The sequence below is a fragment of the Haliotis asinina genome, chromosome 2 (assembly GCF_037392515.1).
Source record: "Haliotis asinina isolate JCU_RB_2024 chromosome 2, JCU_Hal_asi_v2, whole genome shotgun sequence".
Lineage (NCBI taxonomy): Eukaryota > Metazoa > Mollusca > Gastropoda > Lepetellida > Haliotidae > Haliotis > Haliotis asinina.
In genome coordinates, this window is record NC_090281.1 from 100,597,985 (window position 1) to 100,620,467 (window position 22,483).

The following is a 22,483-nucleotide window of genomic DNA, read 5'->3' on the forward strand; positions in this document are numbered from 1 at the left end:
TCGTGAGGTGTTGTCTTGTGATTGGTTGAGTTCTGTTATATAAGATGAGGAGGAAGACGACAGCGGACAACCAAGGAAGAAAACTGGGATCTAGAACTGATGTCCGTGGAGACACCCCCACCATCGCCAGCGCCCATCCCTCCACCACCACCGGCTTTTCCATCATGGCGACACTTGCCAGCTTGGCAGTGTCGCCAATGCCAGGGAGGGTTGCCCGTGTATTGCAAGGGCACGAATGACTACAGCGGGACTTTTCAATGCGTGTATTGCGGCACGGTGTTCAAAGATACTTATCATCGCCGGCTGACTCACGGGGCCAAGTGCCCCGTGAAAACCAAGATAACCATTCACCCGTGCCAGTGCATGATACCGCCCCTGTGGTCGTTGTGATCACCACAACGAAAAAAAACCCGGCCCTTTTCAGGGCCATCCAACTTTCTCTAAAGAATGCTTTCATGCTATGACAATCATAACAAGACATGTGTGTTGGTTTTTTTCAACGTTTTATTTCCCCCGCTAACAAGAACCATGGTGACAAAAGAGTCAGGATTAGGGGCGTCCCTGATCTTTTGTTTACAAACGGTAGGAACTCGAACATGAAGAGAACATCATAACATCAGAACCATAAGAACAACATGTTTGACAGGGCTGTGGATCCTGGACGTCGTTGTTGTTGTTGTCTGGTAGGCGTGTGAGTTGAAACCAGCGTTTCACACGTTCTTCATTGACGAGGGTGTTGAAGGGATCAAACTGTTCCATCACGTCGTCGAAAGTCCATCCACGGGCACGATGAGCCAGGACAAACAGGCAGTACATTCCGCAAGAGCTACTGAACCAGGGTTGAAGTGAATTCACATTCCACCGCTGTGCGAGCCATCCTGTGTAGGCCATGACATGCCGAACGTCTGGATGCAGTTGGGTTGGGATCACTTATATAATACCTTGGTCCATAGTAGTGGGTAGGGACGCCATAACTGTCAAAGTACTCAAAGACACCCGGTGCTGGACGATACACGCACACCCAGTGTTGTCCCGGGAGATGACTAGGGTCCGTGTTGACGATGTAAGCTTTAGGATAAGGTCCGTGTCGTTCACTTAGCACGGTGATGGCAAAGTGATCTCGGGCAAAAGTCCCTTGGTAAAGGGGTCGCAGCAGGGGGTCCTGTTGGACGTAGGCGTTCAAGTCCTTGGTCGTCAGTCCATCCATCCTTAGACCATCAGAGCGTTGCGGAACCGATCAATTTCCAACACGCTTTCGTATTCCTCGTAGCAGACGAGGGTGACCGGACGCGGTAAGGGTTCTGCAAACTGGAGTTCGAGTCCCAACTTGCCCGTGTGTCGTGGGTAGTTATGACCTTCGTCTGCTCCCAGATCTGCCGTCAAGTCCACCACCCACAGGGTGAATCCGTTCCTGAACTCGTCTAGGGTGAGGTTGCAGGGATGTTCTTGCCACAGGTGTCCCGTGTTGCGAAACAGGTTCATGTACAACTGTTTGAGCGAACCACTGTTGTTCTGAAAGTCACTTTTGATTTCTGTGCCATGCACTTCCTGGCCAGTTTGAGACTGGTCATGTTGTTGTGTTTGAAATGGAAGGGGTTCTTTTCCTTGCTACCGGCAAAAGCATCGTTGTCCACCAGTCCCAACACCACGCGTTTGGGCAGTTGTCCTCCCACCAGTTGATCTTTGTGGAAATCGCGCCCTCCTCCTGGAATGTCGTGAGCCGTCACTTGGACTCGGGTCAAAGGATATTTGGCCGTGACTCCTGGTGACATGTGTTTCACGTGCTGTTCCCGTATGGCAGGATCGATGTTGACTTGGCGTACGTAAAACTCGGCTTTGGTCAGTTCAAATCGACATTCCACATCTCCAGCACTCATCAAGTAGAAATCACTCGGGCTCCGAATCAGTTCTAGTTTCATGGGGACGCCATCCACCAGGTACCGGTCTTGGAGAAACAGGTCACAGTGGAGACGTCCTGTCAGTTCCACTTCTCGGGTGGGTAAAATGACCCGCCGTCGTGCGACGAGTCCTGCATTGACATTCTGAGCGACGGCATTGAAGTCATCCATTTTTCCAGCTTCATCGGTGTACCATCCTGGGCACTGGAGATGCGTCCCTTTGGCTGCCTTCCCATAACTCAGTAACGTTTCCAAATAGGCTCGGTAGGGATAGGTTCCCATGGAGGGGGTGATTTCCAACTGGTTGTGTCCCACTTGCACACGCACTTCTCGAAAGAGGGAATGCATCATGTTGTTCACCGTGGACATGACGAGTCGGTCATCCCCATCATGAGTGGCATCCGTGCCATCGGTATTCTTGATTTTGAGGCAGATGCGAAGGTAACACTGATTCAAATCGATGTACGCATTCACAGGGTTGGCAATGTTAAACTGGAGGGGACCCGCCACCGAAGGGGGTGCCAGAGGACTGTATCGAATCCACTGACACTCTTGAACTGACGTCACCACAGGGGGAACCGAAAAGAGATCCAACTGTGACTTGGCACATTCACAAGCATCCCGGCGCATCATCTTGACAGGTCTGCCCAACAGGTCTTGACAGGTTCGTGTCTGGTGTTGAACTGACCCTTGTTCATGGGAATGATCCTTTTTTATGTCAAGTCCAATGTCACAAAGTTCCATGACGACTCAAAACAAAGCTTGACGTTTTTGTTGTTGTTTCTTCTTCTTCTTCTTCTTTATGGGACCAGATGACGGATTTCGTTTTCTTTTGTGTGCCGGTGATGACTGTGACTGCAAGGTGGCCAGTAAGGCCTGTTTTCCATGATGTTTCAAACTGTCCCGTACACTACGACGTCCAGAACGAATATCTTGCACTAAGCCTGGCAGCATCTTCACACCGGTTTTGAGAGCCGATTTTCCCACCGTCTTCAGCATGGAGAGGGCTGAACGGCCCAAGCTTCCCAAGATGTTTCCGAGACCTCTCCCGCGTTGATGAATGCAACCTCGGTACGCGGCTAAACCTCGTCGTTGTTGTTGTAGGCCATCCAAGCCGGTGCTGCACCGGTGTCGGATACACTGATGTCCTACCATGTCAGTACGTGCCCAGACGACGGGGACGGAAATGGAGTGTCACGATGGTCTTCCCACTCTGGAATGGCACGGGTCGTCCTATGTCATCCATTAAATAGATTTGAATGGCATCCGTGGTTCCCTGACGCAATCCCATGTAGCGTACATGCTGGGGAGTTTTCATCACGATGCTGTCTTCCATCATTCGACGAGATACGGGAACATACATCAGTAAGGGAGCCATGGTATCCCCAACAATTTGATCTTCTACCACATCCGAGTAGACGTAAACCGTATCAAAGCCAGCCAGATGGTCGGCTTCCTGTTCCCCAACCACAAGAGGACGGTCAAACACACTCACTTGGACAGGGTAAGTGGAGACTTGACTTATTTCCTCTGCTTCGTCGACCACGGGGTGTTGCATGAATCCGAGCATGCGTACCAAGGAAACAGGCAACACCAGTTGCGTGGTGTAGGCAGACCTAATGGCATCGTGGTCTGGTTGTGTGGCTGTTTTGCAGGAAGAACCCGAGATGGCCCTGCACATGTCTTTCGGTGTGGGAGCATAAAAGTTGACGTGCGTTGGGCCGCGCATTTCAAATCGGAGTTCTTCTTTGGGGTAGTTCACGGTGACGGTGTAACGACCTCTGGCATCCGACTGGTACACATTAGCTGTATGCTTTTCCAACAACCGTGCACAGGCACGCTGAAGCAGGATGTTCAGTCTCTGGACCAGTTCTCGAGCGGAATACACGCCTTCGGGAATGATCACCTTTTCGCTGACGGCTCGGATGATGCCTGAGGTCTCTTCGGTCACGGTCGCATCCGGTGCTCCTGAACTGTAAATCCTGGTCAACCGTTCCAAGTTGATGCGAAGCACAAACCAGTTGAAGGGGTACGACACGTTGTACCACGTCATGGGAAAATGAAGTTCACTGACGCCCACTTCCCACTCTTGACGATTCACTTGAATGGGAAAGGGGAGTTTGACTTCGTAATGGTTCACCTTGTTGTCGGGATGAACATCCATGGACGCATCGCTGGGTAAGGTGACGTAAAAGTCCCGCTTGGAAGAAAACAAGGACATGGCCATCCTTGCGCTTAGGGAACCAGACTGGACACGGAGGGAGTCGAAGATGCGGTGGCGGCAGCAGGAGCAGAAGAAGAAGAAGAAGTCAACGATGACGGCGACGATGATACCAACGTGGGTTGTGGGAGCAAGTATCCCAACGAACTGGCCAACAACGCTGTCCACAACTGTTTCTCACCGTGATCCAATGCCAACTGAACCATGCTCATGACGACCACGCCATATATCAGCAACACTTGGGAGAAAAACACCACTTCACTGCGTGGCAAGTCCATGCCAAAACAACACCAACGTGAGGAGGAGGAGGAGGAGGAAGCCTTGTTGTTGTTCTCCTTGCACCTGAGCCTGGGTTCGCTCTGCATGATTGGGCAGGGAGTATGACCCAAATGACGGTGACAGAGGGATGCCACCCTTATTTAAAAGACCAAATGAGCCGCAGGGATCCATGAATCGAAGCTGGCCGGGTAACCTGACCACCTCACTAACACTTCGTCCTTTTTTTGACGCCGTCGACGTTTCAAGACCTGATCGACTTTGTACACGTCATCCGTTTTCTGAATGGGTTGTAGTTCCTCGGGGTAAAAGGTGCCTTGGAGCACTTCTCCATGATCATCTTTCACTGGGTAGACAGGAGGCACACGCCCTTTCACTACGCGATCCACGGTGAACAATTCGCTGGTCCAGTTGGGAAGATACCCTTTGTCAAAGGTCCCTTTGGTCTTGTTCAAGCGAACACGGGTCCCAGGTAACAAGAGAGAATGCTGGTGTTGATGGTGCTTCTGCTTCTGCTGACGTTGCTTCTGCCGTTCCTCCTTCTGACGCTCCATGTGATCATGGAACACCCGAATTTCGTCGTAAGGGTTGTGGGGATGCACATCCACGGGTCGCTGTCCGATCGTGCGATGAATGCGATGATTGTAGGCATGCATCAGCTGGGGTAAAGCCTTGAGGTAGTGACGTGTTCCATGTTGGGTGAAATAACGCCACATACGGTTTTTCAACGTTCTTTGAAAACGTTCCACCACCGAGGCTTTGGTTTCTGGGTTTTGGCTGGTGTAGAAATGAATGTCCTGTTTCTTGAGGAAGGCTTGGAAAGGTTTATTGACAAATTCGGTCCCTTTGTCCGTCTGCAACATGGAGGGCACACGTCCTTCAGCTTGTTTCAGGATTCGTTGAAAGGCTTCGATCAACGTGGTGCCGGTCTTGGACTTCATGGGTTGCACCCAAGCCATTTTGGAGAAGACATCGATGACACACAGCAGATACCGGTAACCTTGGTTCTCTTTCTGATAGGCGAGGAGGTCGCTCAAATCGGCTTGCCACAATTCGTCCACGCCGCTCACACGGTAATGATCCCTGGAAAAGGATCGTCGGGCAGGTTTGTGCAAGGTGTACGTGTCCTGGGTTTTCAACCATTGTCGAACCTGATGTTGCGTGAGTGGGGGTTTCCCCTTCTGGGATTTCCCCTTCTGGGATTTCCCCTTCTGAGGTTTCCCTTTCTGGGATTTCCCCTTCTGGGATCCCACGGCTTGCTGTTTGACTGCTGCTTGCCACAAACCACGCCACCCTCCATAGCCTGCCGGATGTTTGGGATCGTAATAAGTATGGTGAAGCCATCGTGCCCAGGCAGGCGACAAAGAGGAGGAGGAGGACTTGCTGCTGTTGTTGTTGTTTCTCTTGGGACGTCTCATGCTAACACTGTTGTAAATGTCACCCTCTGCTCTCTTTTATGATTAAAAGTCAATCCATTGACGCACTCGGTTCAGAGGGGAAGAGGGAGTCTCTGTCTTCTTCTTCTTCTTCTTGACGCCAGCAAGATTCGATTGAGGTGGTGTTAAAAACAAGGCTTCTCCTCCTGGACGTTTGACAGGGGTGTCAGGTGGTGTTGCCTGTCGTGTGCCAGGTTGCTGGGTGGTGGATGCTGATCCTTTTGTTTTCATCATCCAGGACCAACGGAGAGGGTTGCCAATCAGTTCATGAGGGACGTTGCTGGAAGCGAGATACTGAGCCAGAACGTTCCAACCCCGTGGAGGATCTGCTTTGGTATGTTGTCGCACCAGATCATTGATGAGATCCACCATGTGAGTCCCAGGCATGGGTTCCCCTTCCACCACGAATTGACCTTTTTCATTCCAACCCAAGTCAGGATGGGCTTGTATCCGTGCCATCAACTGTTTGGCCTTGGCTTGCAGCGTTTTAGGAATCGTTTGCACCACGTCATTCAGAATGAGGTCAGAGGAGGAGGAGGAGGAGGAGGAGGAGGAGGAGTGTTCTGAAACAAAAGAATAAAAAAACCAACATGAGTCAGTGACTCTGTAACCAGCTTCGCGCTCTCCATGCTTAGGGGGTCTAAGACAGCTCTGTTAGTCTTAAGACTTGTAGACCTAAGACTTCTAGGCGACCTCTACACAGGCCAGAGTGTGACTCAGTAAGTAAAACCGTACTTACGGGGAGCAGCTAGGAGAGTGGGAGTCCCTCCTTTCCCGAGGGGTGTTGTTCCTTCCTGACTGGTGTTGGCAGGGATTCCATTCCATGGTTGCGTGTGGCTGGTGCGTCGTGCTGTTGTTGTTGTTGTTGCTGCAGCTGCTGCTGCTTTGTCTTGAAACGCCAACATCTGTTGCAACAAGGTGTTATACTGCTGCTCTCTGTCCCTGAAGGGAATCGTGTCATCACGCACGAGGGTATCCATATCGTGAAGCGTGTGTAATCGTTTCTGTTCCAACAGGTTGGACTTGAGCAAATGACGTTGTCGTTTTTCGTCTTGCAGACTTTGCCATACCTCTTCGGGGACCATGACCATTTTCCGTGCATGCTTCATCATAGTGCAGAGACAACTAACCCCAATCCGAGAGGATCCCTGTATTTATTATCATCGCCCCAACAGACCAGACACCAAAGGACCCACCACCGAGGCCAAGGCAGACAAGAGACCCAATCCCCTGCCTTTCTGTTGTAACAGTTTGCGTTTCTTGGCCACAGACACTTTCTTTTTCATCAACGTATGCATGAGGGGTCCATGCTTTTGTAAACGATGGCGTTGCTGTGCTGTCATGGGAATGTTACCTCCATACAAATTCACCACACATTCGCAGATGGCTTGAATCAGTTCAGACGGAGCATGTTTCAAAATAGCCTGTTGCATGGCTGGTGTTGCTGTAGGACTACACACATGACAGAGTGCTTCTTTGTGACGTTTCAAACGGGCAGACATGATGTTCCTGCTGCTGCTGCTGCTACCATGGAACTGACGAGGATAAGGATGGGATACCTCTATTTATTTAGGGTAGCGTTGGTGGAGGAAGTGGGAGTAATGCCGTTGTCTTCTTGTTCTTTTTCTTCTGGCTTCGTAACACCATGCGGGTCAAGGCTGCCCCTGGGTCTGTTTTCTTGTTGTTGCCCTTCTTGGTCTGTTTCCTGGAGTGACGACGCCCCTGAGGTTTCCTTTGAGGCTGCCTTTGAGGCTGCCTTTGAGGTTTCCCTTGAGGTTTCCTTTGGCGACGCGTTGGATGTTGTCGCTTCTGTTGTTCCTCCTGCAGGTAGGACTGCCAGTTCAACAAAATACGTGTCAACACGCCTGCCAACGTTCCACTGCCACTGCGTTTCATCAGGTAATTCAGACGTTCATCCACAGGCAAACGTGGATTGGTGATCTTGGTCAAGACGTCTTGGTGTCTCAACAGCCAGGTCTTGTGTTGCGTTTTCAAAGGAACACGCCCTGCTCGCATATTTCTCACGGCGATGGCAAACCATTGCAACAGCCGATGACGTCCTTTGATAGCCACACTCTCTGCCAAAGGCAAGCGTTTCACAAGGCGGATGGGTTTGACTCTTCTGCGTGTCGTCGGTTTGGAGCGTGTCGGTTTGGTGGAGCTAGGAGCACGAGGTCGTTGAATCATGACCGGAGACGTCAGGGGTTGAAAGGGTTGAATCATGGTAGGAGACGGCGATGACGAGAACAAAGGGGTGGCATCAAAAGAAGAAGAAGAAGGAGGCGACAAGGTGACGGCAGGTGAAGCACGATGCGTATAGACAGGGACAAACGTGTTTGCTGTTGCCGCCATGGTGGGAGTGGCGGGGTACAACTCTTTTAAGGAAGGTCTTCTGGGTTTGGCAGAGGAGGAGGAGGAGGAGGAGGAAGCAGGAGGAGCGCTGAGACTTTCGTACAACCGTTGTACACCCGAGCAATGACGTTCGGTGGGATCACGTCCCAAGGTGGTGGGGAGGGTTTTATGAGCGGGTTTAAACAAGCCTGTGGCAACAACAGCACGTTTGCGGGGCTGGGTCTGTTTTCGTCTGTTTCCCATGGCAGGTCAGACTCAACTGATGGGTCAGGTCGACAGTCAGCGCTATTTATCACTTGGGAACGTAAAGGGTGGTGGGGTTGCGAAAGAGATGGGTACGCACACGATGCTCTTTGGCCGTGGTGGGTTTCAAGTCCAGAAACAGATAGGAATAAGGAGCCAAGGTGGCATTCTCGTAGGCTTCTCGAAGGAAAGCCGTCTGTCCTGGAAAGATTTGTCGAGCCAAGTGATCCATTTGAGAGGCATCTCTCGGGTTTTTAAACAGCACCAGATAGTGAGCATTTAAACTAATGGTGCGATGATGAGGTGTTGAGGCAAAGAGGTTTTGCGTCAGGTACAACACGGACGTGTTGCGATGATGACTTTTCTTGGTAAACCATCGCAACACGTCTGCCTCTTCCTCTTTGCTATGATCGCCCAGCAAATCGTCAATGATCAACCAGTGGGGTGCAGGCAAACCACGCCCACCCCCACCCCCAACAGACCCTGCTGCAGGTAACTGCGTGTTGGCTTCGCTCATGGTTTGCACAAAGGTCAGGGGAAGGTTTAACTTTGATGTCAACACTTCCAAATCTTCGTGCATGGGTTGCCATTCACTGTACACCCAAACGATCCCCTGAGGCGGTAGATCGAGAATGCCTGGTTGAAACACGTGTTCCAGCAACGTTTTGACAAACGACGTTTTACCCGACCCTGTAGGGCCTGCAATCAACATGGTAAAAGGATGACGTAACGTGAGTGGGGTGACCATGGCATCCACCAGGTCGTCGCCCCTTAACAGTGTCCCTGACTGTGTCCCTGACATGGTCCCTGACAGTGTCCCTGACAGTGTCCCTGACATACGTCTTATCGCCCTGCAGGTGACACCAGAAATGACCTCAAGGATCGATGAACCTTGAAGATATATACAACACATTCAAACCATTCACGTTGCATTTTATTGGAACAACACCAACAACTTGTGAACCACAACAACAACAACAACAACAACAGATCACCACCAGTTCAAATGGTCGTGGGGATTACAAGTCGAACAACGTAGAAAGTCCATTTGTCCAGGATGAAAATGATTTTCATCGTTAAACATGGGAATGTCTGGATAGTCCTCGGGAGGCATCATCTCTGATGCAGTCATCTCGGATGAAGTCGTCTCTGGAGCCATCACGGATGTCATCATGGGATCTGTCGTCATCAGGCCTGGATGAGCAGACGTGTCGGCGGAAGTCTCCCCTGACACTGTTGTTGTTGTTGTCTGCTTTGCATCAGTTGTGGGGACAGTCGACGGTGGCATCTCTGGTGACAGCATCGGTAGTAGATCATACAAGTCTTGTAGATCAGGAGGCAACTCATCGTGGGGTGTTGCGTCGGGGCTAGCAGGAGAGGCTAACTTGTCGGGGCTGACATCAACAGTTTGCTGATCATTGTTCCACAGCACATCAGACGTCATCTGTTTCTTGACACTCTGTGGGTCTGCTGCCTTGGTGGTGGTGGTGGTAGGGGCTTCCTTCTTCTTCTTCGTTTTCTTCGTGGTAGGGGTACCTTTGGGAGGAGTACCTTTGGGAAGGGTACCTTTGGGAGGGGTACCCTTGGGAAGGGTACCTTTGGGAAGGGTACTCTTGAGACAAGTACTCTTGGGAGAGACACTCTTGGGAGAGACACTCTTGGGAGAGACACTCTTGGGAGAGACACTCTTGGGAGAGATACTCTTGGACACCTTCTTAGGGGATGTCTTGACGGGAACCTTCTCCTCCAACTTCTGTTTCTTTTGTTTTGGAGGAGCCGTGGCAGGGGTATCCATAGGATTAACCAGGGTCTTCTTGGTGGGTGTTTTCTTCTTCTTCTTGCTGACCACCACCACCACCTCCTCCTCCTTCTGTGTCTTCCTCGTCATCGTGGCGGCAGGGGTTGTCCCTGGTGGTGGTGGTATCACCACCCATTTAGGAGGGACGGTCTTGGGTGTCTTGACTTTTGTCTCTTTGGAGAATTCCGACTTACGAACGGTATAAGTGACACAGATGAGGTCCTCATGGATGATGAGTACATCCTTCACATGATAACGTTCATCCTGGAGAAGAGCAAAGTACCTCGAAGGGGATTGGATGTATTCAGCCCTCATGATGTGGTCCATGTTGGAAGAAGGGAGCAGTGAACAATCTCTAGTACCTGTAACATGAAATGGAAAAAAGAATATTAACATCAACGTTTCGACGGTTGCATTGTGCAAGCATGATGCCCTCGGGCCTACAAATGCTCTGTGCGGTCGCATACTTTGTTGAGTTAAGTAAGTGAAAACCATACTTACTGTGCTGACGTGGAGATGCTGACAATCTGACTGAACTGGTACGACTGAAGACGTCTCGATGGATCCCGAGTTTTTTATAGTCCACAGCAGCTGCACGTGCTATGACGTCACGCATTGACGTCACGCATGGCGTCACGAGCCTGTTGCTTCTGCACCGCCTCTTGCACCGCTTGTCTGATCTGTTCTAAGAAGTGTCTCTCTTCCAGATACGTGGCGATCACAAACAGCAACGTGAACAACATGATGATGAATGACAAGTCTCACACACAAACTCTTCTTTATATATACACACACATGCGATGACGTCATGACCTTGGATGACATCACTCGGTCGTCTCTGTCACTGTGACTGCTTCTGCATCGCTTCTCTGACCTGTTCTAACAAGTGACTCCGTGACTCCGTCCCTCCATAAGATCAACCTTCTACGATCATCCCAAACATCCTGCAGAGTCAGTTGTCGTCTGTCACTGGGTGGAGCCTCTCTGGGAGTCTCTGTGGGAGTCTCTACTCCCAACACTCTCATGGCGTCTGTCTCGTCACATTCCTTCAACGCTTTGCAAAAGAGGGTGTAAGCTTGGGGTCCTCGCCGGGGCAGAACATCTAATAAAGCTCTGATCCGATTGTAAGAGGTTTGTGGTACCTCCATGATGTCAGCCTTCATGAAGAGGGTAAGGAGTTTAAACTCCACCAATTTGTCGACCACAGCTTCGATATCTTTGATGGCTACAACGAGACTGAAACGATTGGTCCTGAGCTTATCACGGTGAACAGACTGCATCCTTTTTTTGTGTGCATGTGTGCTCTCTCTCTGACGACTAAAGTCAGAATGAGGAGTTGCGTTGAGGAGGTCTTTATGACACGTGACGTCAGGACACGTGACGTCAGGACAACAGGGTTTGACCAATGAGGTGCTAGGAGGGTGTGCGACCATGGACTCCACCAGGTCTGTGCCTAACAAGATCATCATAAAAAAAAAAAGGGGTGACCATGGACTCCACCAGGTCTAACCCTGAAGACAAATGACACGACACATGAATATCCATAATCACATACTGTTTTTATGACTCTTGATAAACATACAAACAAACAAACAAACCATGTATACAGTATCATCAGTTTTCTTGTCCATGACATGATCAACAACCACCACAACAGTCCCTTTGTTGAGTCCACAGGTATAGTCACTCGCCCTTATAGCCATAAGGTAGTGTTTCGACGGGCATGCCTTCGGAATCGTAAATCACGCGTCGCTTGGTGTACACCATGCGGTACACTTTGCTGGTGTCCTTGGACAGCAAGGTGTTGTTCTGGCGGAGTCCTGTCCGTATGATCCGACGTGGATAGGGGACTGTGATGCTGACTCGATCCCTCTTACAGATGAGGTTCTTCATGCTGTCAAAGTGAACGTATTGACTTGCCCTGTGATTGAGAGTAAATCCTCGGACTTTGCTGACAGCTACTACACTGCCGTCGGGTTGAGGATATCGTAGCTTGTAGGTGTAGTTCTTAGGTCCTGCCGAGGCAAAGATCTGAATGCTATTGCCCCCTCCCAGCTCGTCGGTGAGTTCTCCCAAGGTGTCTCCCAGGGGAGGGTTGTACTGTAGGGGACGATGAATGTAAATGATACTGTCTGTATCAAAGTACAGGACGCGGCGATCCAAAGGTTTCAGGTAGGAGTAGAGCTTGAGACGGGCTTGTGCTGTGACCCAGGCTGCAATGACCACGTTGTGAGCAGGATGTGGGTCGCAAAATTCTGGGCGAGGTTCTTACGTGACACAGAGGAGGTCTTCGTTGATAATGTTGACATCCTTTACTTGGCACCGTTCATCCCGAAGGAGGGCAAAGTACCTTTGTGGAGAACTGATGTACTCTGTCCTGTCGAACCCGATACGTTGACCAAACTTACCCCAGTGGTTGTTTAGACAGGCTTTCGCGAGGGCACGTAGTCCAGGGTTTTTGCGAATGTGAGCACGATCCAACGTGACTCCTTCTTTTTGCTGAATCTCCCTGATGTACTCCTCGGGGTCTGTACAACCTTCAGGGTATCTGCTGGCCTCTTGTTTGATCTGGAAGAAATTGTTCACATACTTGGCAAACAATCCTCCCTCTTGCCTGTCAGGGTCGTAGGTGGTGAGACTGTCAAAATGCCAAGCCTCGTAGATGTCAAGCACTTGATAGCCGCACTCTTGAACGGCATACTGCAACTCCTTGCTGACGTAGGTGCCCACCCATGCTCGATCTTCGTCACCGTGGGGACAGGAGTCAACAAACTCTTCTTCAGCACAAGTGCGACACAGAGGAAACAGCAGCTTGCCATGGACGCGGTAAGGAAGCACGGGATGGTAGAGGTCCGTGGGTGGCAAGACCCGACACTGAATGAGTCCATGTAGGTCAAACAAGTCTGACACGGGAGGATGATCCTTGATCTCGGGATGTCCCAAGGGGTACGTGCCATACTTGCAGATGTAAGGGTAGAGAGAACACACGTCCACATATTTGATCTCTTCCTCTTCCTTCGCTTCATAGTAGAGTTTGGTGGCGTTGGTGCGTCCTCCAAAGAAAGCCTCTCTGGGATCCAAGGGATCAGGCAGGTAAGCATGAGGTCCTTGCAGGGTGGTCAGGAACGCTCTCAGATCCTCGTTGTCTTTCTGTTCTTTCAAGAAATCACATTCCCACTGGGTCACTACTTGGTCGATGTCAGGATGCTGTCGTAACACACCGAGCTGGTACATGGTGTGATGGAATCGTTCCCAAGGGGCTGTGCCCAGGGTGGCATGGGGTACACATCGGTCTGTCTTGTAACATCGAGTACACCCATGCCAGAAACAACCCAGGTATTCGTACACGGTACGCGTGTTGGCATCGTAACCGTCCACCGTGTAGCGGCTACCATCACCACCATCAAAGCCAGCTTCCCCACCATTACGAGCATGTTGAATGTGGAGGCCAGGGTGTTGATGCATGATCCAGTTCAACCAGTGCAGACACTGAAGAGAGTAACGACGCTGTGGACGATAACCTTGAGGAGGTATGATGGCAATGGTACGTGGTTCCAAAAACAGCTTTCTGAAAGTGAGCATGCAAGCCATGGGGAGAGTCACTGCTTCGTAGAAAGGGTCCACGTCATTCTGCTGAATGAAGATGTGACGGAAGGCAGCACAACCTCGACGTAAAATATCCACATCACTCTGACAGTAGGCCAACAGTTCTTCGCCCCTTCAGCCACTCGTGCATCGTACCAGGTCAAGAAAGCTTGACGTTCTGCAGGAAACATGCTGTCAGGATCATAAGTGGAGACGGGAGGATAAGGACCCACATAGCCTTGGTTATGATCGGTGTTGAAAAAGTGTGGAAAGTATCCTTTCTTGAGTTCCGTCAATCCAAACGTTTTTGGAAACTGTTTGAGAGCCATGGTGAGGAAATTGAGGGAATCCTTGAAGACGAGACGCCCCACGTTCATTTGTAAGATCTGATTCCCTCGTAGCGTGACCTGCGGTGCTTTCACGAGATGGCGGTGGAAGTACTGTTGGAGTAAGTGTCCATCATACCCACGGTAATTGTGAGCCATGACCAACACATCGTCATCGTCAATGGCAACGTTTTCTTCTTGTTCTTCGTCATCGTCTTCTTCTTGTTCCACATCAACTGGGGAGGATGGTTTGGCGCGTTTCGAGGGTGGACAGTTTGATGATGGTGCCTTCCGTTTCTTTACGGTTTTCTTTTCTGCCAGACTGAGCAACCAGTCACCCATGTCCTTCAAGGTGGTCGCCCCTCGAAACACTTTGACACGGCTAGGCCCTTCTCCTTCTTTACGCCAGGGACACTTTTCGCAAAGTTCGCTCGAGGCCTCGGAAATACATTTGCCGCATCCCAGATGCACCACACACAAGTTGGGAACGTGTGTGCCTTGATCTTGGGTGCATTCAAAATCGTAGAAGATAAACTGACGCTGTTGCCGTTCTTTGTCTTCATTCCTTTTCTCACCATCATCGTTGCATTTGGGTGGTTCGATGGGTGTCATGTAGCACTGATGGTTGGGTTTCAAGGGCTCTTTGCAGATTTTACAATCACGATTCGTGCCACACTTGTGATTGGTCATCCCCTGGATGTGTCGAACGTTGACTTTGGCATAGCAACGGTGACAAGTGTGGATGGTGGAGCAGGTGCTGGGATGCTTGGGGGAAGCTGCTTGATGGCGCTGAAAACAGGTGGGGTTGCGAAACCATCCTCCACATTGAAGGCAGGAGAGTCCTTCGTTGACCACGTCACCACAGTACCCACCATGTAGACACCAATGGCAGCAAAATTCCCGAGTGCAGCGATGATTTTGCGGGTTACTGTATCCTTGGTCACAGGTGTCACCGTAATATGAATAACCTGTAAAAGCGGCCATGGAGGTGATGACATCGTAGTGGTGATGGTGATGATACAAGTGCAGGATCTTGGTCGGTTGAGACACTTCGCACTTGTACAGGAGCCGATTCATGACATCCTGAGAGTAAATTTTGAGTTGATAATAAGGAGCCAAACGTTGACTGAACAAGTCCCATGTGGCATGCCCTGTACACGGTCCTTCGGGGATCTTCAGTTGTCGAAATAAGGCCTTGGCTGCTTTCAGTTGAGCGGGTCTACGATGATCGCAGAGGTACTTCCATTGCCGGGTCCATTCCTTCGTCACGGGATCCGGTTGGTGGACATGGTGACTGGCCACGACGAGGGCGCGAGCAAAACAGAGTGGATCGTTTTCATTCTTGATTTGGACAATGCATTGTTTCTTTTCCAGGAAAACGTTCAAACCAACAATGTGTTTGAGACGTCCGTGTCCCTCGCCAAGACGATCAGGATCATCTACGTGCAGTAAGAAAATGTCCATCGTGTCGTCGATGTTCAAGTCACGGTTACTCTGTTGCACTTTTTCCACTTTGGCCATGATGTGTTCCCCCTGGAGGTTCTCCATACGTCGAAACGTGATTCGAATGGGTGTATCCAAGGCAGGGTGTTCTAGGGTCAGTCCCACTCGATCCCCATCATGACCATTCACTTCGTTTCTGAGATCTTGCAAGACGGCATCAAATTGCTCCCTGAGAACGATGGGTAAGTCTTCAGGTTGTTGACGTTGCAGCCATGCTGGGTTAAACCAAAGCTTGTAGCGATGACTGTCAGTACGGAACTTTTTAGTGACTAGTTTGGACGCCGGCTCCAACTGGTAGGGTACAGGATCCTCTTCAAGGTCTTCTGCTTCCAGTTCATCGCTGTTCGTCGTCGTTGACGGCATGATGAGAACTGACAAGACCCACGCGGAGCCGGCTTTATATAGACGGTTTATGACATCACACTATGACGTCATCGTAGGCTGAGCAGTGTGAGCCAGTGCTGACAGTGTTGGTCTTTGTCGGCCAGTGTCAGTCAACCAGGAGTTCGTGGAGTGCACCAGGAGTTCGTGGAGTGCACCAGGAGTTCGTGGAGTGCACCAGGAGTTGGTGAAGTGCTTTTTTTTTGTTTCCGAGGGGCAGGCCCATGACGTCACACATCCCTAGGACGTCGCGTCACACGAGGCCGGTGATGCTGATTGGTGGTTCGCATCAGCGTGACGTCATCGACTCTATATATAAACTCGAGGTGTTCCAGCTTTTCCTCATCAGTTGCTGACTGAAGCTTGAAGCATGCAGACGTCTCCCACCGTCGCCGCCTCCTCTGTGTCCTTTCGTTGCCGCCTGTGCGAAACAGATGACCACAGTTATCTGCACTGCCCCAAGGTGACCTGTACCGAGTGTGGTGTTCAAGGGCATCGCCATTACATATGCCCAAAGAAGACCAACAACGGCAGTACCAACAAGCACGATAACGACACGTGCTACAACTGTGGTAAAAACGAAGGTCATCGCAGTTACGACTGTCCACATCCCTGTCGTCACTGTGGCCATGAAGAGCACAAGAGCATGAACTGTCCTAACAAGACCTCGAAACGTTCGGCTCCCACCAACCAGTCGAGTGAACCGCCAAAGAAAGTGAGTAAACAGGAAGACAATCGCCTACTGACTCGTCTCCACGACAAGATCACCCTCGTTCAAGAACGCATGGACACCATGTACACTCTCATCCAACGCATCTTGGAGTTTGTTGAACCCATGGACGATGACGTCTCCAGCGACAGCAGCAGTGGACCACAGTCATAAACCAACCCCCAAATAATATCAACGGCCCTTTTCAGGGCCACCCACATGCTCCCTAAAGACTGCTTGAAACACGATGCATCCCCATCCCATCCCCCCATCGCCGTCGTTCCACTCACTCTTCCCTCCTCCACCTCTCCTCTCCCCCTCTCTCCCCCCTCTCCTTCCCTTCCCTTCCCTCGTCCCGTGCCGTGCCGTGCCGTCCGTCTGCCGCCGCCATCTTGAAACACGCTTCCTTCTCGCGAGATCACGTGAGATCCCGCGAAATCGCGCGCACAAACCACCGTTGCTTAGCAACACCCCCGTTGCTAACGACCACGTCACACCCCCGTACACACCAACTCATGACGTCATCCGAGAACAATCGAATGACGTCACCATGCGGGTCACGTGACCGGAAGTGCCGCCATCTTGAAAAAGACGCCAGGGAGACACTGTTAACTACTCATGACAGTCAACCAGGTCAGGACACCCAAGCCATGTACCACGAAAGTCAACCAGATCAGGACACCCAAGCCACATACCACGAAAGCCCACTAGGTCAGGACACCTAAGCCATGTACCATGATAGTCAACCAGATCAGGACACCTAAGCCAAGTACCACGAAAACCAACTAGGTCAGGACACCCAAGCCAGGTACCATGACAGTCAACCAGGTCAGGACACCTAAGCCAAGTACCACGAAAGTCAACCAGATCAGGACACCCAAGCCAGGTACCATGACTGTCAACCAGATCAGGACACCCAAGCCAGGTACCATGACTGTCAACCAGATCAGGACACCCAAGCCAGGTACCATGACTGTCAACCAGATCAGGACACCCAAGCCAGGTACCATGACTGTCAACCAGATCAGGACACCCAAGCCAGGTATCATGACAATCAACCAGATCAGGACACCCAAGCCAGGTACCATGACAATCAGCCAGGTCAGGACACCCAAGCCAGGAACCATGACTGTCAACCAGGTCAGGATACCCAAGCCTGTGAGTGAGTTAAAATTTAATGTCACATCGGCAATATTTCAGCCATATCGTGACGGGAACGGAACATTAAAATGGAATATATGAGTATTATAACAATCAGTCGACGAAGGACAGTAAAACAACTAGAACATCACAGAAGTGAATGTATAACTAGTAGCTATGCCTAAAACAATTTATCTATAGAGGACAATACAATATAAAACCGGGCTATAGAATGCCAACAACTGAAGGTAGATCACCATACTAGGGACCATGGGGACTTACAGTACTTTTGCTACCTGCATGGACCCTAGCTGGATTTACACCATCCCCTCAGCCGTCAGCAATTTCGGAAATCTAGCCATACAATAAAAATACACTTATACTACCATTAGAAACGTGGAAATTTAGAATTTACTTTGTATGTTTGTGGACTTACGTGCCCTCTCAGGAGGACAATAATTTTACAATACTTCAACCCCCTTTGAGGGTACAGCCACCAACAATTCAAGTTACTAATTCAAACTACCAGTCATTAAAATACATCTATTTACAGAAACATATTATTCAAAATTCAACCAAAAAATCAATTTCTTTTGAAAAACCTATAATTAAATGAGAATTAACGCTGGTAAAAAGATCCTTAATTGTTTTAACTGTAAAATACTTATCCCTTGTGATGGAGAATTCAACACAGTCAAGCAGAATATGCGTGACCGTGACTCTCTCATCACAAGGGATACAAAATGGAGGATCTTCACCTTTTAACAGGTACGCATGAGTGTATCTAGTGTGGCCAACACGACATCGTCGCAAAATAACCTCTTCAAATCTGGACTGACAACCCAAGTCGGTATAACCAATGTAAGGTTTTGTCTCATGTAATTTATTGATACCCACTTGGGTGTCCCACTTCTTTTGCATCAGATCACGGATATAAGATCTAATGGTGGCTTTGTAATCACTATAAGGAATAAGAAGTGGTGTCATAGATTTGTTGAGTGCTGCTTTAGCAGCAAGGTCAGCCAGTGTGTTACCAGAAATGCCTACATGGCTGGGTAACCAACAAAAGACGATGTCGATGTCGTATTGGCCAGTAGCAAGATCATTATACAATTCAATAATTTCTATTAAAAGTGGATGTTTGCAAGAAATATTTTTAATAGCCTGAAGGCAAGAAAGAGAATCGGAATAGATTATATGTTGTTTACGTTTCGGGTGTCTTTGAATATATTTGAGAGCTGTTAATATGGCGTTAGCTTCAGCTGTAAAAATACAACTATTATCTGGTAATCTAGAAGATATTGTTCTGGATCCAATGACAGTGGCACAAGCCACTGCGCCACCGTCCTTGGACCCATCTGTAAATAAGGGTTTGTAATTGCTATATTTATGCTTTAATTGATGATATTCTTGTTTATATTGTAAGTCATTTGTTTCTGATTTTTAAAAAAATGTTAATGTTAGGTCAACTTGTGGCCTAACCAACTGCCAAGGAGGAGAAGAAAGAAGACGGGAAGGCGATATACTTTCCAGCTCAATACCGGCAGAAGAAATAAATGGTTTAATTCTGTGCCCAAGAGGTGGAACAAGAGAAGACTTTTTGTTATACAAATCCTCATAAAGGGGATTGAACACACAGTTATAGGCAGGGTTAGATTCATTAGAATATAATTTAGTAATGTATTGTAAAGACAACTTTATACGACGTTGAGTAAGAGATGGTTCATCGGCCTCAACGTAGAGACTATCAATAGGTGAAGTTCTGAAAGACCCAAGGCAAAGTCTTAAGCCTTGATGGTGGACAGAATCAAGAAGTTTAAGGTTGCTGTTGCAGGCTCCACCATATACGATGAAACCATAATCGAGTTTCGAACGTATGAGTGATCGATACAGGTGTAAGAGGGTTGCTTGATCCCCTCCCCACTTTGAGTTGGAAACAACTTTCAACAAGTCAAGAGCCTTCAAGCATTTAGTTTTAAGGGACTTGATATGAGGCAGAAATGTTAAATGGGAGTCAAAGATTAGGCCCCAAAACTTGGCCTCCTTTACAACTTTGATGGGAGTGCCATCTAGAGATAGTTCAGGGTCCTTATGTGGTTTATATTTTCTGCAAAAATGTATACAGTTAGTTTTGGATTTAGAAAATTTAAAGCCGTTTTCAAGACACCATCTATTTATTTTGTTTAAACACAACTGCAGTTGTCGTTCAATAGTATGCATATAATAATAATAATAATAAGGGTATTTATAAAGCGCTAGTTCCACATCACTGAGGGACATGCTCAAAGCGCGTATGACATCTGTGCATATGCACAGGGCGGACAACAGTGGATACAGTTAGTGGTAGCGTTGGAAGAGATACGTTTTTAGTCCAGATTTAAACAAAGATAGCGTAGGTGCACTCTTGAGGTTAAATGGGAGAGAGTTCCATAATGAGGCAGCTGCATGTGAGAAGGATCGAGCCCCAATAGATTTCAGTTTATATACTGGTACAGTCAAGAGCAGTTGGTCAGCTGATCGGAGATTTCTAGAGGGCTTGTAGTGGGCAAACATATTTTTCCCACGACAAGAAATATTAAAATCATCCACAAATAACGATCCATCAATTGAATCGTTTAAAACTTTTGATAAACTGTTTATCTTTATGCTAAAAAGTGTGACAGACAAAATACTGCCTTGTGGAACACCCTGATCCTGATTGTAATGATCAGACAGGGTAGAACCCACTCGAACTTGAAACTGTCTGTCCTTTAAACAATTTGCTATAAATTGAGGTAAACGACCTCGCAAGCAGTAGTCATGTAGGTCTCTTAAAATACCATATTTCCAGGTTGTGTCATATGCTTTTTCTAGATCAAAAAAGATAGACACAGCATGTTGTTTATTAATTAGTGCATTTTTAACAAATGATTCTAAACTCACTAAGTGATCGACAGTACTTCTGTTTTTACGGAAACCACACTGCATATCAGTTATAAGGTTATTGGTTTCCAAGTACCAAACTAGTCGATTATTTATCATGCGTTCCATGGTCTTGCAAACACAGCTAGTTAATGAAATCGGACGATAATTGGATGGATCGGTATGAACACGTCCAGGTTTAGGTATGGGTACTACTATGGCGTCACGCTATGAGGGAGGAAAGTTACCCGATGTCCACATAGCATCAAAAATATTGAGAAGAGTTTCTAGGCAGGATTCTGGTAAGTGCTTCAGGAGTTGATAATGTATGTTATCAGCTCCAGTAGCAGTGTCATGAGCTTGATCAAGAGCAGTATGGAGTTCATGAATAGACAACGTTTCATTATAATCTTCCCCATTATCAGAATTGAAATTAATAGTTTTCTTTTCTTCTTGTTTTTGATATTGCTGGAATTTTGGTACATAATTTGAAGAGGAAGAGTGTTTAGCAAGGGTTTCACCTAGTTTATTAGCAATATCTGATTTATCAGTAAGCAATTGATCTCCATGTTTGAGATGATGGACAGTAGATTTAGTACCTTTACCTTTGATTTTCTGGACCATTTTCCATACCTTGGACATGGGTGTCCGAGAATATATTTTGGACACATAATTTTGCCAAGATTGGCGTTTGTTTTGTTTAAAAGTACGCCGTGCTTTAGCATTTAAAATTTTAAATTTATTTAAATTATGTACCATAGGATGGCGACGGAAATAATGTTCTGCCTTTTTCCTTGCCTTCCTAGCTTGTTTGCACTCATCGTTGAACCATGGTTTTCTTATGTGTGGAACTACAGAGGAATTTGGTATACACCCATCAGCTATGGAATTCAGTTCATCAGTAAAACATTTAATAGCATCAGGAACGTCAGTAAAAAGTTCGGGTTTAAGTTTTTCAGCACACAGTGTTTCATATAAAGTCCAGTTAGCCTTTGTAAAATTCCGCCTTGATGATGGAGGAACATCAGATGGAGTTACAGCTTTTAATACAGTAGGAAAATGGTCACTTCCACAGAGGTCATCGTGGACTGACCATTCGAATTCATTTAATAGTTCTGAATTTGTAAGTGACAAGTCGAGAGCAGAATATGTCCCTTTACCAGGGTGTAAATATGTGTTGGAACCATCATTATAAATACATAAATCATTGTCAGAACAAAAGTCCTCCAACAATTTACCTCTAGTGTTTGTATTTACACTACCCCAGAGTGGGTTGTGGTCATTTAAATCTCCCATTATAATACAGGGCTTCGGGAGCTGATCATATAGAGCTTGAAGATCGGTTTTGGCAAAAGCCGAAGATGGTGAAATATAAAGAGAGCATAGCGTAAACACTACATGTAAAATAATTCTCACTGCAACAGCCTGCATATTAGTATTAAGTGAAACAGGGCTTTGAATAACGTTTTGTTTGACTAGAATGGATGATCCGCCAGTGGCCCTATCACCCAGAGGTGAAAATCAATGATATGCATTAAAATGACGAAGGTCAAATGCATCTGTTTGTTTTAAATATGTCTCTTGGAGACATAACGCTGAAGGTGTGAAATCTTGGACTAATAGCTGTAATTCATGTAAATTAGTCCTCAAACCTCTGCAGTTCCATTGTACAATATTATTGGAATAAACTATCTTTTGGGGGGATTTTGGGGGG

General features: G+C 48.1%; 6 protein-coding genes across 6 annotated transcripts; 1 reads left to right on the forward strand and 5 right to left on the reverse strand.

Moving 5' to 3' along the window:
* Window positions 1-1,478: 1,478 nt before the first annotated feature.
* On the reverse strand, window positions 1,479-2,642 carry LOC137272162 (uncharacterized protein F54H12.2-like). The gene has a single exon (XM_067804516.1). It carries the CDS (start codon window positions 2,640-2,642, stop codon window positions 1,479-1,481), a length of 1,164 nt encoding a protein of 387 aa, XP_067660617.1.
* Window positions 2,643-9,417: 6,775 nt separating this feature from the next.
* On the reverse strand, window positions 9,418-10,551 carry LOC137272163 (proteoglycan 4-like). The gene has a single exon (XM_067804517.1). The coding sequence runs from the start codon at window positions 10,549-10,551 to the stop codon at window positions 9,418-9,420; it is 1,134 nt and encodes a 377-aa protein (XP_067660618.1).
* Window positions 10,552-11,048: 497 nt separating this feature from the next.
* LOC137272164 (caspase-2-like) lies at window positions 11,049-11,504 on the reverse strand. The gene has a single exon (XM_067804518.1). The coding sequence runs from the start codon at window positions 11,502-11,504 to the stop codon at window positions 11,049-11,051; it is 456 nt and encodes a 151-aa protein (XP_067660619.1).
* Window positions 11,505-11,907: 403 nt separating this feature from the next.
* On the reverse strand, window positions 11,908-13,815 carry LOC137272165 (uncharacterized). Its single transcript, XM_067804519.1, has 2 exons — window positions 12,633-13,815; window positions 11,908-12,437 (listed from the first exon to the last, which is right to left on the reverse strand). The coding sequence occupies exons 1-2, from the start codon at window positions 13,813-13,815 to the stop codon at window positions 11,908-11,910; spliced, it is 1,713 nt and encodes a 570-aa protein (XP_067660620.1).
* Window positions 13,816-13,823: 8 nt separating this feature from the next.
* LOC137272167 (uncharacterized) lies at window positions 13,824-16,001 on the reverse strand. Its single transcript, XM_067804520.1, has one exon. It carries the CDS (start codon window positions 15,999-16,001, stop codon window positions 13,824-13,826), a length of 2,178 nt encoding a protein of 725 aa, XP_067660621.1.
* A 1,540-nt stretch (window positions 16,002-17,541) lies between these two features.
* LOC137272168 (periaxin-like) lies at window positions 17,542-17,970 on the forward strand. Its single transcript, XM_067804521.1, has one exon. The coding sequence runs from the start codon at window positions 17,542-17,544 to the stop codon at window positions 17,968-17,970; it is 429 nt and encodes a 142-aa protein (XP_067660622.1).
* The last annotated feature ends 4,513 nt before the right edge of the window (window positions 17,971-22,483 follow it).

Coding starts and splice junctions, on each gene's coding strand:
- LOC137272162 (XM_067804516.1), bottom strand. CDS start 2,642: ATGGAACTTTGTGACATTGGACTTGACATAAAAAAGGATCATTCCCAT.
- LOC137272163 (XM_067804517.1), bottom strand. CDS start 10,551: ATGGACCACATCATGAGGGCTGAATACATCCAATCCCCTTCGAGGTAC.
- LOC137272164 (XM_067804518.1), bottom strand. CDS start 11,504: ATGCAGTCTGTTCACCGTGATAAGCTCAGGACCAATCGTTTCAGTCTC.
- LOC137272165 (XM_067804519.1), bottom strand. CDS start 13,815: ATGGCTTGCATGCTCACTTTCAGAAAGCTGTTTTTGGAACCACGTACC. Junction 12,438..12,632: donor CTGTCTAAACAACCACTGGG/GTAAGTTTGGTC, acceptor TGGTCATTGCAG/CCTGGGTCACAGCACAAGCC.
- LOC137272167 (XM_067804520.1), bottom strand. CDS start 16,001: ATGCCGTCAACGACGACGAACAGCGATGAACTGGAAGCAGAAGACCTT.
- LOC137272168 (XM_067804521.1), top strand. CDS start 17,542: ATGACAGTCAACCAGGTCAGGACACCTAAGCCAAGTACCACGAAAGTC.